The following is a 16,391-nucleotide window of genomic DNA, read 5'->3' as shown; positions in this document are numbered from 1 at the left end:
ATTTATCCACGAGAATCTACGGAAGAGGATTAGGGCCACTGGAAAAAAAAAAAGGAAAAGTTAATAAATTTATTAAATATTATTTCAGTTTGATATGGGAAAAAAGTCAGAATTCTGACTTTAATCTCAGAATTCAGACTTTTTTTTCTCAGAATTCTGACTTTAATCTCAGAATTCTGACTTTTTCCTCAGAATTCTGACTTTAATCTCAGAATTTTGGATCTTAATGTAGATGGGCACCATGAAGGAAGAAATGTGGGAGCACTCGGCTTTACTGAAAAAGATGTGAGTAGTTTGGGAAGGAGGGACAGTAACACATTGGTGGAAAATGACGCAATTAGGAGTATTTTTACATGTCCGAGGGGTCCCTGGTGATGCCATTTCATTAATGGAAGAGCAGAAGGTAAATAAAAAAACAAGAGAGCTAGTTTAGTCTCTAAAACAGACATGGCTACAGCTGGATGCTAACATGTTTTTAAGCTGTCAGAATTAATTTAGAGATCTGAGATTAAAGTCACAATTCTGAGATTAAAGTCAGAATTCTGAGATTAAAGTCAGAATTCTGAGATTAAAGTCAGAATTTTGAGGAAAAAAGTCATATTTCTTACTGTTTTCTCATATTACACTGAAATAAAATGTAAAAATCAGTTAACTTTTTAAAATTTCTTCAGCGTCCCTAATCCCCTTTCGTAAGAATCGCTGAAAGTAAAATAAAGTAAAATACGGAGTAAAAACACCATATCCCAAGATGCTCCACTTCCTGCCATTCCAGTCACGTGACAGTCAACCATGGCTTCCTTCTCGTAGGCTAACTGTTGACAAGACAGTATAGATAGGATTTACTCGTTTATTTGCCTTTTTTCACACAGGTTGGAATCAAAATGCAGAAGATAAAGTCTCTTATGACCCGACAGGTGAGAAAAAACATGTCTTCATAGAAGGACTGAACGGCCTTTTGCATCTGACAGCTAACCTAGCTAACCGGCTAATTTGACAGCTCATCGTTTTACATTTAACAGACGTTTTGATATAAAATAAATTAAGCATTTTTACTAATTTATATGAATGCTTAGGGTTCTCCGTTTGGCAAAAGGATGGCGGTATTTTCTGGAGGAACACTGACTCTAGAGCCGTGAAAAAAAATCCACCTGCAGTCCCATCAACAAAGAAACCTGGGCGGTTAGGGGAAGTTCTCAGTTTGCACAAGCAGTGATGTTCATGTAAATTATAGGTCACATCAGAGCATATCGCTCCCAGTCATCTGCATCTTCAGTTCCACTTTTTGTGCGTGTATGTGTTTGTGTAGTGAAGTTAGCTGTATCAGAGGCTGCAGGTTTCACGAAGCAAGAAGCTTCTCTTGAAGGTTTATGTTGTTTTTGACAGGGCCTCAAAAGCCCCCAGGAGAGCATGGCTGACCTGAGTCCAGTAGAGAATCTGAGGATCCACAGTACGGTAAGGTTTCAGTTTAAAACACAACAATCTCAGATCTGTTTATGTAATGAAAGAAGAGCAAACTGATCCATCAAGTTGTATTTTTTTCATTTTATTATTGATAGCATCTAAGCAGATCTTTCTGAAAAGTAAAGTTTTTTCTTTTATTTTGTCATGCAGGAACAAAATTTTCCATGTATCTTATTGGTATCTTATGTATTATACTTCACAGATGATAGCATAACAAGGAAACAAACACAAACTGTGTTTTTCAAACTTTTTAACAAATAACAGTCTGGGAAAAGTGTTCAATACCCTGTGGGACCTCTTTTTGCTCCATTTACAGCGTCAATCTTTTGGGCTTCTTCTCTAATAGCAAAAATCTGCTTTATTCCTTGCAAAATTACTTAAGCATAGGGGAGCATCTGTAGTTATCAGTTTTCATTATTTGCCAAACATATAAAATTGTATTCTAGTCTAAATTTTGACTTGTCCTTTTTTTTTTTAATGTTGCCTCCTCCCCTTTCCCTGCCGAGGAAAACATAACCACAGCAGGACGCTGGTACTACAATTTTCTTCATAATTGTTTTAATGTTGGTTTTCTGGCTCTCCAAACGTTCATTTTGTTTGTGTCCCAAAGATCCGGATTTTGTTTTTGATTCTGATTAGATCACCATATCAAATCCTAATGAAATGCATAGAAGTTTAAAGCTTCAACAGAGAAAGAAATGTGGGAACCATTAAGTTGTATGGATGTCTTTGCAAAGCATTATACTTTCAGTTAGTTTCCATGTTTATGTTCATTTTCCTGTTGGGAACTTCCTTCTCAACAAAAAGTTGTTGTACATACACATGTGAGTGATCGTTATTAACAGTTACCTTTCACATTAAAACCATATATTTCTTTATTAATAAACCTATTCATACATTATCATATCTATGAAGATTACTCCCTAAGTAAAAGGTTTTCCAGCCATAAAAGCTCTATTAATAAACTAATACAATTGTTAAATGCATATTCCAAGTGTATCATTGTAAGATCTTTTCTGCTTTTGCTGCAGTATTTCCACATACTGTTTAGTAGCCATAAAAATACCCTCAGTCATGCTATGTCACAGGAAGCATTTACCAACTTTGTCACACCCCAGCAGAGCTAAACAGCACACTGGGTCTTTGTGTAGTATAGTCTACAATTACTTAAAGACACATCAATGCACCGTCAGTTCCAGGCTACGTGTTCCTTTGTCCGTTTAGTGGCGACCTTCCCAGCAAAGTGCCTCGGTGCAATCTGGAAGGGGACAAACACAATTGCTTGTCAGAAATTAGCCCGGGTGATTGGAGTAGACATCTCATTTATTTCCTGCTTCTCAGGTTAAAGCTTCTGTGGCTCCAGAGGTTTAGGTTGTGAGCCAAGTTCGATCTTAACCCTCATAGCATTATCTTTCTCTTTTTTTGTTTTGTTTCTCTGGTAAAGTTACTCATTATTGTTTGCTGTGAGAACAAGATCAATAAAGGAAGTGCTGTCTTTGTTGGTTTTGGAAAGCTGAAGGTATAATGCTTTGAGTTTTACATATTTTTTTCACTAGTGCGCAGTTTGTTGGTTATTTTAACAATAAGAGGAAATGTGTCGTTGTTCCTGCTGTCTGAGTGAAAGCCAAGTTTTCATTCATTGATTATAATTGTGACTATAATACAGTAGATGATAGCTTTGGGTTTTTTTGGTAAAATGTTTATCATTTTTATTCATTGGATGCTTTAATGTCAGGAAACTTGGCTGGATATGCGTTAAAACAGCTTTCATTGCAGATGTTACTGCGCTTAATGTGTTTGGCTTTGGATTTTAAAGCAGCTTAAAAATAAAGAGCAAGGACATAATGGCTGCATCCTGCATCAATGTGCAGCTAGAGTACATCAATAGTACTGCTTTAGCTCAGATCCAACAAACGTTTGCAACTGCAAATGCAGTTAAATTATACTGTGACTTTAATAAGATCAGTAGTGATTTTGGCTTCAGAAACATCCCATCATTACTGTTTCTGCCTGCTGTCTTTCTTATTGTTTAATCATAGAGGCATAACATAAGTGAGGCCTGCAGTGCTTTACATTTTCTTCTGTGTTCCTTTTAACCTCCTGGATGACACATTGATGCAGCGTTGGGGTAATTTTGTCACAACGGCCAGTGAAGATTGCCAGGAAGCTTCACCACTCTTTCTGTTTTCTCAGTTTCTGGATCATTGCTCTCATTTGTGTTTATAGCTGTTCCAAAGCTTTTAGATAAAATTGACTCTGTGTCCATTAATTGAAATGTAATGTTTTGCTTTTTAAGATATTTTCACGTATCTCATGTTTTCAGAGTGGTGACTTATAGGTAATTCCTTTAGTGTATTAAGGAGGCAGATCAAACAGCTTTAGTTATCTACATAGGGGCAATTTTGGTTTGGATTTTTGTTTCTCATTGCCAAATAAAATCATTTGAGAACTACAATGTAGTCAGGTTGTATTTAACCAATCGTAGCATTTTGTTTTAATGTTTTGTAATAATTTTCTGTGATGGAAAAGAAACCTGGGTGGGAGATACTTTTCCTCAGCTCTGTATGTTATAGGATTGTTTTTTTCAATGTTTACTGCAAACATCCTCATGTGTGTTCAACCAAAACAAAAACAGACATTTGTTCATGCAATGACTTTACTTACTTTAAGGCTTGATGCCTGTGCCTCCAAGAAAATGAAAAGGACCTCACCTACGCCCATTGCCCTCCCTGCGTGTTGGTGAATAATCCATTACTGCTGTCACACTAGGGAAGACTGTGACCTTACATGCTGCTGTGTGCAGCAGAGTGAGACCAATGCGCTTGATTTTTAGATGTTACTATAGTACTGGAACAGGAGGCTGTCATGTGTTTCCAACCATTTTATTGGTGATTTGAATCATTTATCATCGTCTAGGAGCTGACAGTGGCGTGTGGCAAACTGTGAGCTGGACAAGTCATGGAGCTGATGATTGATAGGTCATGCTATGAGATACTATAAGGGTTTAGCGTTTAAAGAAATTATAATAAACTGTAGTTTTATATTTGGCTTGTTTTGACAAAATAAACAGCTTATGCCCCCTTATGTTTCCCCGAATTGCCACAAATTTCTATTTCATTAGTTATTCAACTCTCCACGGTTCTTTGGACCTATTTTATTACTTTCGTAGAAAGAAATGTTTCTTTCACCCGAGAGACGATAAACTTTTAAATTAAAGTGCACATCTCAAACTTGTGGCAAGAAGAATTTTTTTTCCCCTCAGTGTTTTTATGAGCTTTTATGAGCTATTTTAATCTTTTTATTGAATTTTTTTACTTCTGTTTGTAGAAATTTGAGATACTTATGTATACTGCAAGACCAATATTATTCATTGTTATTTAACCCTTAATAGGGCTCTCAGTGAAATACTTTAAAAATGAAAATTGGAGTACAGTACAAGACCATTGTAGTTTTATAACATTAAACAATTTTTCAAATAATGATAGCGAAAATTAAGGCCAATATAGTAACAAGAAACAGCCACTTGCCCAAATGTATCAAGAAAAATGACAAAAGTGAGTGGAAGAAAGACTTTTTTTTCTGTTACAACACAACCTTAGAGCATTAATGCTGATATAGGCACTTACATTTTTTACTTTTTTTTAACATAGCTTATTCATTTTTAACCTTATTTTTTTAAACTTTTCTATTTAACTTTTTCACTTAGCTTTGAAAAAAGTTAATAGGTCAAGACGAAAAGGTACAACTTACTTTGCAGTAGGTACTATATCATTTTAGCGCTCATCTAACTGGTCAAATGCCAAAATACCTTGTACAGCCATGTAGCAGCATCTTTGCTGAATGGCTAAATATAGACCTTGTGCTTCTAGACTTTACTGATGTATGGAAGTGACCAAAAACCATAACTTGCCCTAGAAAAAAAAAGGTATAAAAGAAAATAGAAGCAGCAAACTATTAACATTAACTCCATGGCTTATTGCCTCATCTTTCTTAATCTCACACTTTTTGTAGATCACCTGCAAAATTCCCCACTCATTGCACACACAATTTTTTTTTTCTTTTTCACCCACACTATTAAGCTCACCTTATTTTGATTCTAAATGTACAAGCTCTTAGGTATTAAGCACCGCATTCCTAATAACAAGTACTAAATCTCTTTTGTAAACAAAAATCAAATCCAAAATGAATCCCAGTGTGGATGCTTAAAGATTTCATTTGCTTATCTTCCTCCTAGTATTTTGCATGTTTTGATGTTCAGCATACATTTTGTGAATTCAGAAAGACAAACTCATTTTGGTAATGCAATCTGATTTGAACAGAGTAAGTAAATCAGCTTTGCCCATGCTGTTAGGCTCATGCATATTTTATCCAAACTTTTAGTCCTATAGTGTCAAAATCGGCTATAATAGCATGATTTGCAAAATCTTCTTCCAATAAATGGGACCAAAGTGTTTCCGGAATGTGTTTGTCTGTTAAATACGCGTTAGCAGACATTTGAGCTGTACATGCCATGGCTATATTCTAGGTTAAGGTGAAATCAAATCAAATCATATGTTCCGCAATAACTATCACTGCTTGTTTTGAAGAAATTGTTGTACTATAATACAACAGCACCAGGTTTTCCCCTAAAAGCTTCACAATGGTTGACCAGCTATACCTGGTTCTCATTTATATTTGCCTATCTTCAGCTTCCCTTTTATTATTTTGCCTGTGACCTACGTTTAGGAACTAAAATATCTTTGGAAAATGGTTGATTGTACATCAGTTGAACCTCATCTATGTTTATTTTTGCCATATGTTTTGAATTATCTCCTTGAAATTTTCTAAGACATCAAATATACAGCGTTTCTAGAACTGTGGAAAATGGTGTTCAAATCTCCTAATATTAAAAATATATAATAGTGTTGTCCTCTCTAACAGGTCCCAGTGGTCGTTGACAAGAAATTGTCCCACAGCATCACCAATTTTTCACAATAGCACTAACAAATGGACAGGAGATGGCTTCTCAAAGTAGTCCAGGGTTAGCTGCTGCTTGCTGACTAAACTATCATCACACAGAACCAAAGCACAGGTCTAGTTTAAGACCCAATATTATTTTGCATACTGTAAATATTTACACTTCATAAAACTTGTCAGGAAAGGATTTTTTTCACATAAAAATTCAGTTGACTTGATTGTTTCTAATAGTTTATATTTTGGAGACTTACTGAGATCAAGCTACTTGGTCTGATAAACATGCATTCCTTTCCAGCCTTGTTTTCAAATTGCCATTTTTTATATATAAAGAATAAATACCTAAGAATTAAATGCTCAAAGTTAGAAGATTAAGTAAAATAGTTTTTATTTTATTATCAGTTATTTTATGTTCTATTTTTTGACAATCATCAATTCTTTGACCTAGAGGGGTACTCATGGTAAGAAAAAATGCCCAAAGGGGTCAAAAAGAAACACTGATGTAGAGCGAGCCTAATTTTACATAGAAGGCCCTGCATGATACTCTTCATACTTTTCCCTAACAAAGCTCCTACTGAGTCAACACTCCTCCCCATCCGGAACCACTCTTCCCAATTAGCTTATCTAACTGGTGACCGTGTTTCAGGGTCATACCGCCCCAGCAGACCACCCTGAAGAAGACAGGATTGGCTACCCCAAGTTGATATAAGAAGTGTAGCTATTCCCTGCTCCCATTAAAGGAGTAGAAACAGAGCCTACCCTGTACAGGGCGCTCGCCTGCACAGTTCAGTTCAGCTTGTAGCCAAGATTGACTCCCAAATGTACCTTTTTTACAATCTCCTCCTTATAAATAACGATTGGTTCATGGGGGGATTTTCTACCCAAGTCGATCATCTCCTTTGTCTTCTAGATATGGCATATATAGCAGAATGGTATGTATAGTCAGCACTGTGCAATGTGAAGACAAAGAGAGATGACACAGTTGTTTAAGATTGCTCACAAGAGTCCTTAAATCATTGTACCACAGCCTAGCTGTAGGTCCAGGTGATAAAATGCTTCTTTCTCTGCTGTTTTGAAGAATGGCTAAAAGGATTTGCCCACTGTAGTATCTAAAAGATCCATTACACCCTCATTCAAAAGCTGCAAAAATCACTATTTTCCAGGAATGGTTTTAGGTGTTCTAACTTTCAGTTTTAAATTATGAGACAAGATTGCAATTTGGAAGATTTTATTCTTATAATTGACATGTGTTGCTAGAAAGAAGGTTTCGTGACAATCTGATGTACATACTGAGTGATGAATCTCTAGACTGCAGAGCGAAAAATAAGAAAAATGTAATTTTTATGTCTATTCATTCTGCTTCTGAGAGAAATTCGGGTTGTTGAAGGCTTTCAGTGCAGTTCCATGCAGTTATCAGTAGCTCCAGCAGGGGTCAGCCTTTATGTGTCTATTACTCTTCGAGAAGCCTTTATTTGGACGCACACAAACCAACCATTCATATATTTATGAGGTACATCCGTTGTTAAGTATTTTGCTACCTTTTGAGTCTTTTAATGAACAAAATTTATGTCTGTCATGATACAAACAATAACTGTGTGAGTTTTCTAAAAAACACACATTGCATTAAGATGATGACGCGTTTATAGTCTAAAAACACGTCTCGGATAATGTGTTATTATACATTCAAGAGCCAGTCTGTTGCAGACAACAAAGTGATAACACATCACAGCCACTCAGTCAATGAGAGACATGCTAAATTAAATGGATAATAAACACATGAAACAAGAAAGACTCTTATGTTGCCTTCTGGTTTGGGTTCCATATTGAACTGTCTACTGTCTCTATAGCAGACCAGAAGGTAAATCCGGTTAGGCTCTGATACATATTTAGTAGTGATTTTAAGGAGCAGGGCTTTAATTGGGCAGTTTACTGCTCCTCTTTGTGGTTGTATCTTGGTGCACCTTCCTTTTGTTTATAGTTGCTTTAGTTGTAAACTGGAGCCCTTTTGTTTAGGTCAGCGTTCTCTACCGATGTGATGCAGTCGAAAGGTTGTTTAAGATCCTGTGTTTAGGATGCAGGTTCTGAGGTGGGGAGGGTTGGTTGTTCGTCGCCTGTCCTTTAATGCAAAATTTGATCAAAGCTTCCCAGCTGGCTTGTGTTTTTGATTTAAAAAATTTATTTTTTTCACCGGCTGTACTGGAGTATCTGTTTTGTGGTATTCCTGGGCCGTGCAGCAGGGAAAGTGGGGAGGAACTCGGTGGAGCCTCGTGATGAGTCACTCTCTCAGAGGTGTTGCAAGTTTTGCAGCCGCAAGACTGGGGGGGGGAGCATTGTCACGCAGCAGAAGTTAATTCTCCCAACTAAACAGGGAGTAACTTCACAGGAGACACACAACCATTGCCCTTCTCTCGCTCCTCTTCTTCCTCTTTTGCTATGAGTGACTCATTCCCCCCCCATCTCCCTCTCCTTTACACTCTCCCTCTCCTTTGAGCTGATTTTCCCACCCACTCTTTTTGTAGCGGAACGTATTCTGCCGCCTCTTTCCCAACTCTCCTTTCCCATCTCAGGCTCTCACCTACACACATTCCCCTCCCAGAGGATCGGGTTTGCTCCTTTTACCTGCTTCAAACACAGCAGAGTGCACCTTAAGGCTCCTGCCCTCATGATAATAAACAAATGGATGCTTCATTTAATCCTCCATTTTTGCCCTATATAAGAAAATCTATTTATAGTGGAGTAACAGGGACTCTGTGGGTGATAAATAGTCAATTAGGTGATGCCTTATATTAGAGTGGAAAATAGAATTACACGCAGCATCATTCCAATGGAGAAATGTCAGGCAGATTGAGATGCTGAGGTGCCTGGTAAAGCATGCTTAGTGCTGATAACAAATACTTGTGTCAAAGCAGCTATTTCCATTCAAAAATCCGAGCTTTTTATGGAAGCATTGATTGGGATTCTCTTAGCTTCTTTTCAGGTATTTTAACCCCATGCCCTGTTTATTTTGTTCATGCTTGGCAATGCATTCATAACTTAAGCATTATTCTCAGGTTTACTGTAAATAAAAAGCTTTCTCCCACTAAATGTATATTTAAAAGAATCATACACCTTAAACTCTTTCATAGTTTGTCACATCAAAACCTTGAATCTCAATAACTGTTGAATAACTAAGAAAAAGTAACATGATTCATGTATTTTTTGTTCTTCTTTACAACTAGAGACATGAAAAGTTTCACATTCTGCCTTCAGAGGATACCAGATGTTTAATATTGGTATAGGTGCAGACCTTAAGTGAGCTTTCTTTAGAAAAGAAATGTATTAATAAAATCAACAAAGACAAAAAAACTATCAGACATTTTTGTAAATTAGGTTGTGCTCTTTGTGGCAGGTGTGGCAAGAGAGGCTCTGTTTGAGTTTTTGTACAAGCCATGCAAAGACTGAAATAAAACCCCTAAAGGCTACATGGAGATGGCAGCATGATGCTTGGGGCTTTTCTTCAATAATGGCAAATATTCTTATCAGAGTTGTCTGTAAAAGACCTGAGAGAGAGAGGGTTCCTCTTCCAGTAACTCTAAACAAAATGATGGCTGCAGTGGAGAGATTCAGATTAAAACACATTCATGTTGTTTGATGTCCCGACCTAATTTGTGACAGGCCTTTAAAACAGCTGTATAACAACGTTCTCCACCCACACTAACTGATTTTTAAGCTATTTTCAACTGAATCAATGAATGCTGTAGAGACATGGCTCCAAGGAGTGGCGATTGTAATGCAAATAGGGTTTCTCTTCGAAATATTGACTCAACTGCATTGGATATGTATACATTTCATATTTGATATGCCCATCCATGAGGAAGGATTGCTGCAAACCTCAGTGACTTGATGCATATGGCTGAATTTCCTTAGATCGGAAACTTTATACTGATGGGAATAATAAACTGAACCGAGACGGACTGGGATTGAATCGCTATGTTTGTATAAAATCCATATTTTCTTCTTTCTGCGTGATTAACTATATGATTCTATATGTGAAGTCTGATAAAATCCTCTATACTAACATGCACTGTACCTATCTATAAGGTACAAATACCTCAGACACTTTATGAAATGGATGTCATAATTTAATGTGGTGTGTCCTTACAGTAGGCCTTAAGCATAAGTAGCCCAGCTAGTGTTTCCAAATCTCAAATGAAGGGTGTGTCTTTGCTCCACTTTAGACCCATTTTTTTACCCTACATCTCCTCCATCGCCTTTATATTGACATGTGACTGCATCTCAGCTCATTAAGGCAAGGATGTGGGCTTAAGGCTCCTTCTTCTAAAAGAACAGCTGCAGCAGTAAGGCTCGGCGGGAGCACAGTGTGTTAATCAATAAGGGTCTGATGGGTCTCCGAGATTCTCAGAAGGGAGAATCGTATTCCTTTTACTTTCTGCTTCCCATTTCTCCTTGACATTTGACCAGTAATACAGGCTGCAGGCTTTACTCTCAACCTGGTAATATTGTTTCTTTCCATTTTTGTTTTTTCGGGAGAGACTTTTCATACACCCTCTCTTTATTTCTTTTTTTATTTTTTCTTATTCTGCCATCTACCTTTCCTTCACCTTCACCCTTTACTCCACAATCATTGCTTATTTTTTCTCATCCTTTCTAACTTTCTTGCATCCTTTGGTAATTTAAAAAAGTAAGCATCTTTTAAAGCCCTCTGCTGTCTCTCTACATGTCCTACAGGAGGAGTTGCGGGAGTTGAGGCAGCAGCCCATCGATCCGCAGGCGGAGCAGGAAATCATCGACAGCATCGAGGAGGTCTACTTCTCCAGCGACTCCTTCGACATGGTGCAGCACGAACTGGAGGTCAGTCACCCCAGGACCGTGTTATCGTGTACACATGTGCAACTCTGCTCAAAGTGATGAGACGCGCATTTCAGTCAACCTCCCTCCCTTATTTTAGGTTGATTGCATCAAAGCTGGTGGTTTTGATAAGACTAGCATTGCATATCTAATGGGAGTAAATATGCTGCTCGTTGAGCCCCATCTGACTGGCAGGAGCAAAGCTCTTTCTTACCTGAGCTGCTGTCTCTTACGCTCTAACTGAGCTGCATGCTCATCTTCCAGGTCCGGATTGATGGATTGCATCCACGCAACACAAGAAAGGTGTGAAATCTCATTAGATTTATCTTGGTATTGCTACACCATCCGAAATGAGACTTTCAGTCAAGGGGAAAGTAATTACCTCTCATGCTTTGGGCCATGGATTCGTAATATCTTCTTTTCTCTTGCAAAGTTTGTTTGCTGCTTACCAAATAAGGGACTCTACCTTTTTGACTAATCTGATTTATGATCTGACAGTGTGTATTTATGGAGCCTACGCTCCTTTTTTGAAAAAAAAAAAAGAAAAGAAGAAACTGAGATATATTTAGTCACAACAGGTGAGAGAAGTATAAGTTCTCTTAAATGCAAAGAAGTTGGGCTTATAAAGAGAGAAGTTTGCCTCTTTTTTATACTGAACAAGACCACAATTATTAATTAAAAAAAGCTTTAATAGGTGCAAATTAAAAGGCTTTTGACCTACATAGTTAGGGCTACATCCTCCTGCTGGTAAGCTTTCTTTATTTGGAACCCACCATTAGTATAGACCCTAAAAAGGTGCATTTAAATAGTTTACTTGTGCATCAGAAAACTAAAATGCAAACACCATTAGAGTTATCACCATGGAGCTATCATTGCTTACAACTGTTTGAAATATGTGAGATATTTAAAAAAAAATCTTGTAGTAAAGACTCCTTCCTTTTCAGAATGATAACATCTTTGATACTGAGCACTATGTAAGGAAACTGCCTACTGTTAACAGTTTTTGTTTGTTTACTAGTGGAACACACATAGTCCCTCTCGTAGAAAATGGCGGTCGAACCATAATGCTGTGGAGACGGTTTGTTTTTTAACAGCAACAGGGAGGCTGGTTAGTTTTGGAGGATGGGTTGAGCTAAATACAGAGGCTGTAGAGGAGAGTTTATCGAATAATATCCTCCACCATTCCGGCTGTTCAAAATCAAACTATATTGTCTGGATTTAAGGTATATCTATAACTTGTTAAAATCATTAAAAATTTTTTGAGAACTTTATTTGTATTGTGTTTCAAGTTACAGAATATTGAACACGAAACAAAACACCAGAAATTAACCCAATCCACTCCCCCACCATCACAAGGCCTCAAGAAGAAGAATATACATATAGATCACACCCACAGATCCAGCTGGTCGTTTCAAATTTTCACAATTTAGCATGGTATAATTATATCAAATAAAAGACAAGTCATCGACAAACTCTATAAATGGAGTCCAGGTTTGAATGAATCTTTTTTGCATCTACTGTGACTATACGTCAGCTTCTCTAGTGGAATCATAGAATGCACCGCCTTAACCCAGTGTCTAAAATATGGAGGCCTTGTCAACTTCCTAAGCATAAGAATTAACCTTTGTGTCATGAGTGTTAAAAAAAAAAAGCTGTACGATGGTCAAATTTTCACCTTGCGGAGTCGTTCAGAAGATTGCAATTAACAGATCCGGGTAAGATATAGCTTCAAAGATGTTTTCCAAAAGCTACTCAGGGAACCGCATGACCAAAACATGTGACCAACTGTCACTACAACTCAGACACTCTGGGTTAGTATCAGGGACTATTCTAGCCAACTTCTCATTTGAATTGTGCAAACGATGACCGACTTTAAACTGAATAGGACCATGCCTCCAGCAATGAGATGTTGTATGCATACGTTTCAGGCTATCTTGCCACATCTCACTGGGCAGTGCAATGCCTAAATCTTCTTCTCACGCCAGCTTAATACCTTCCCATGATGGTGGGTTAAGGTCCTGTAAAATTTGGTAAATCTTGGATACCCTCCTCCTCCCACCTGGGTCTAGCTCCAACATGGTGCTCAAAGCACATCTTAAACGTATATTGGAGGAATTTTGCGAATTTTTGAAAAGACTCGCATTCTCCACTTTGAAAAAAAAAAGATGCACTTGCAGAACCCTGTACCCGCTCCCGAGAGGGAACGCCTGTTAAACGTGCAAGAACATTTACAAGCCCATTTCTCCTCATCTAGCTCTGTTTAAAAGTTGCTGTTTGCATAGCCCATAAAAGAAGATTTTCAATTTTTCCACAATGTCAGACTCACCACCTGTGAGTGAAAATAATGGGATATATTAACCCTTTCAGTTTAGCTAAACTCCATCCCTGGTTTAAAGTTCTTGTGGGTTAGAGGCTGCATTTAGAAGTAGAAAAGGTTGTAAAATCAGCTCAGAGAACCAAATTCCCTGTCTGTTATTGTCTGCGTTGAAGGAAGCTGTCTTAACTATAATTTTGATTTCATGTTTTTTGAGGTATGTTTGTGTTTCCTTTGATTGTAGAAGCTTCCACCTGAGCTGAACCTGCAGGAGCTGGAGGAGCACAGAGACAAACTGAAGAGACAACAGGCTGCAGTAAGTTTCTGCTGTCTTTCTATGTCAGCCTCAAAAACAAACAGGCAGGAACCCAAAAGGACTAAAAGATTTTGGCACTCCCATATATTATGTTGTATTTAATCCGTTTTGATGTTGTGTAATGATATTTTTGGGGCATCCTGTATAGACTGCAGAATTGTAGAAGAAAATGTGTGTTCAAACAAGGTCAAGTCTTATAATCATACTGACCAAGAATGAGAAAAGTCCCAGGTCCTAAGGCTTTAATGTGTAAAATATGTGCATTAACCCTATTACAAAATGAATAAATCATTAGACATTGTGGTTCAATCAGAGAGGAAGAACATTTTAATGATTATTGTATGCACATATCTGTTTTTAACTGTACTTTTTCATTATTTACATGTAAAAAGAAATAAGAGTAAAACTGTTTTTTAGATAAGGTGAGGAGAAAAAAAAAGCCTGAAAGCAACAAATGTCCTGAGTATTTTAGTCCTCAGACACCTTTGCTGACTTCACCTGAAGGTTCATTTTATTACTCTGGAAAGCTGAAGTAATAAAACCTGCTCCCAGCTCCTCTCACTGCTTTCTGTCGCTGGCATTCATTTTGAAATAATGAAATAATGAAACATCTGAAGGCAAAAAAACTCCCTAAAAGCTTGTTCTCGTTTTGATAAAAGATTTGAATCTCCTTTTGCTTCATCATCTCAAAGCAGCCTCTGCCTTCTAAAATTTGCTTTATGTCCCTGAGGTCATGCCGTACCTGTCTGCAGGCAGAAGTTTCTTCTTGGGTATATTTGGTTTCCAAAGGTTCTTTGGCAGCTCTATAAACGCGATTATCTCCTACAAAGATTTGTGTGGAAGTATAAATGGCTTGTGTCGGTTTGCATTTAGTGTATATTCACTTCTATGTTGCTTTAGTTTTGTAGCTGGGTCTCTTGACATCTGCCTTTCCTTCCACAGTAGGGTCATTTTCTTGAAACCCATTATACAGAGCTCACTTAGTATCTTGCAGTGTCACAAAGCTGGCCTGTCACACGTTTTCTATTTATAGATCCTTGTGGAAGAGCTGCTCCTTTGCAATCCAAAGTGGATGTTATCCACCTGTCTTCTAGCTTTTATGTATTCCTTCTCCATTTGTGTCATCATGATCATTTATTTTCCCTCTATGCCACACGCATTCAACCTACACCTCATGTTCTTTGAATTTTTTTCTACAAGCCACTCCTCCTCTACTTCCCTTCTGTTGAGTGCTTTGGCAGCAGCCCCTTGTGCTGACTTTAAATGAGAGGATGCTCCAGACATTTGCCCTGTGGCATGGAGAAACCTGCACAGTAGCTTAGTGGAAGCGAAACAATCCCCCTTACATCTTTCCTGACTGAAATAGAGAGGAGAGGGAAGGATTCCTCTTTTGTTTGTAGCTGTCAGCCTATAGGCTTGTGTGTTAGCTGTGGTAAGATTGTGCCAGACAGGAACATTTGCTGGTTGTTTAATTTTATGTGTACATGACATTTAAACTTGTTTAATTGCTTCACTCTGGGGTTCTTAAAATGGGGAGTTGTGCCACATGGAAGGGGGGACCGTGTGGTTGCAGGGGGCTGCGTAGAAATTAATTGAATAAATTTAACACATCTTGTGACGTGATGCATTACCTTACCTATTGTACCATTAAAACCTCCACTCTGGTTATTTCAGACAAAGCTTGAAATTTTGGGTTCTTTATTGTTAAAAACATAATAAACATTAATGAACATTTCACCAACTTTGTTTTTTATGGATATTTATTCAACCTGAATGAATATAATCAAACACAGATTTCATATGTTTTGTAATACAAGTGAAAAGAGAATATCAGCTGTTCTTTGACCTTCTTATGCAAGGATACGGAAACAAGAGAATTCAAAGCTATTCAATTTATAAGTGTATCATTAAGAGTTTTGTTTATTTCAGGATCTCAGCAACAGTGCAGACATTTGGTCTTCATGGGACATATGTGATATACCTACCTCAAATTTAAAGTGTGGACAAAAAATAAAAAAAAAGACTAAGAAAGTTATGAGAATGTAGATTACAAATGCCATTTGCAACAAATATTCCTAACAACCATTAGGTAAAGGTTGTTTGGTAGGACTTAAAGGACGGCATGCTTTGGTTGAGGAAAACTGAGCTTTTATGAAATAAACGCTGTATTTTTTTTATAAACAATAAAACAATCCTGTGTTTTTCTTTTATTTTTTATTATTTACATAAAATGGCCACTATTGGATATGGCAGAATTTTCATAAAGTTCCTCAGAGTTTGAATATTAAGGGTGAATAGTTTACTTGAATGAAACATTTCTTTGTCCTAAGAAGTTCTTCTGTTCCGAAAGAAGCTTATCATTAAAAATGGTGTTTAGCATCAAAAAGGCGGCTCAGCAGGAGTTACAGCAAGTCTATGATTGATTTCATGCTCTGATTTTGTTCTTTATGGTGAGCTCCAAGACTTGTTTGGCACCGAGAACCATCTCCTTCTCTGCTG

General features: G+C 37.4%; 1 protein-coding gene across 2 annotated transcripts in view; it reads left to right on the top strand.

The window, feature by feature from the left end:
• The first annotated feature begins 778 nt into the window (after window positions 1-778).
• Window positions 779-16,391, top strand: part of vps50 (VPS50 EARP/GARPII complex subunit) — a 148,987-nt gene continuing 133,374 nt past the window's right edge. For both annotated transcript variants that reach the window (XM_015376513.1, XM_015376512.1), the window contains exons 1-4: window positions 779-914; window positions 1,384-1,452; window positions 11,143-11,265; window positions 13,821-13,892. In XM_015376513.1, the coding sequence (XP_015231999.1) occupies window positions 882-914; window positions 1,384-1,452; window positions 11,143-11,265; window positions 13,821-13,892 (297 nt within the window). In that variant the 5' untranslated portion in view covers window positions 779-881. The remainder of the gene's footprint in view (window positions 915-1,383; window positions 1,453-11,142; window positions 11,266-13,820; window positions 13,893-16,391) is intronic.

This window comes from Cyprinodon variegatus, unplaced genomic scaffold (genome assembly GCF_000732505.1).
Source record: "Cyprinodon variegatus isolate N-32 unplaced genomic scaffold, C_variegatus-1.0 Scaffold135, whole genome shotgun sequence".
Lineage (NCBI taxonomy): Eukaryota > Metazoa > Chordata > Actinopteri > Cyprinodontiformes > Cyprinodontidae > Cyprinodon > Cyprinodon variegatus.
The sequence above is the reverse complement of the archived record's forward strand: the minus strand, read 5'-3'. Positions and strand labels throughout refer to the sequence as shown.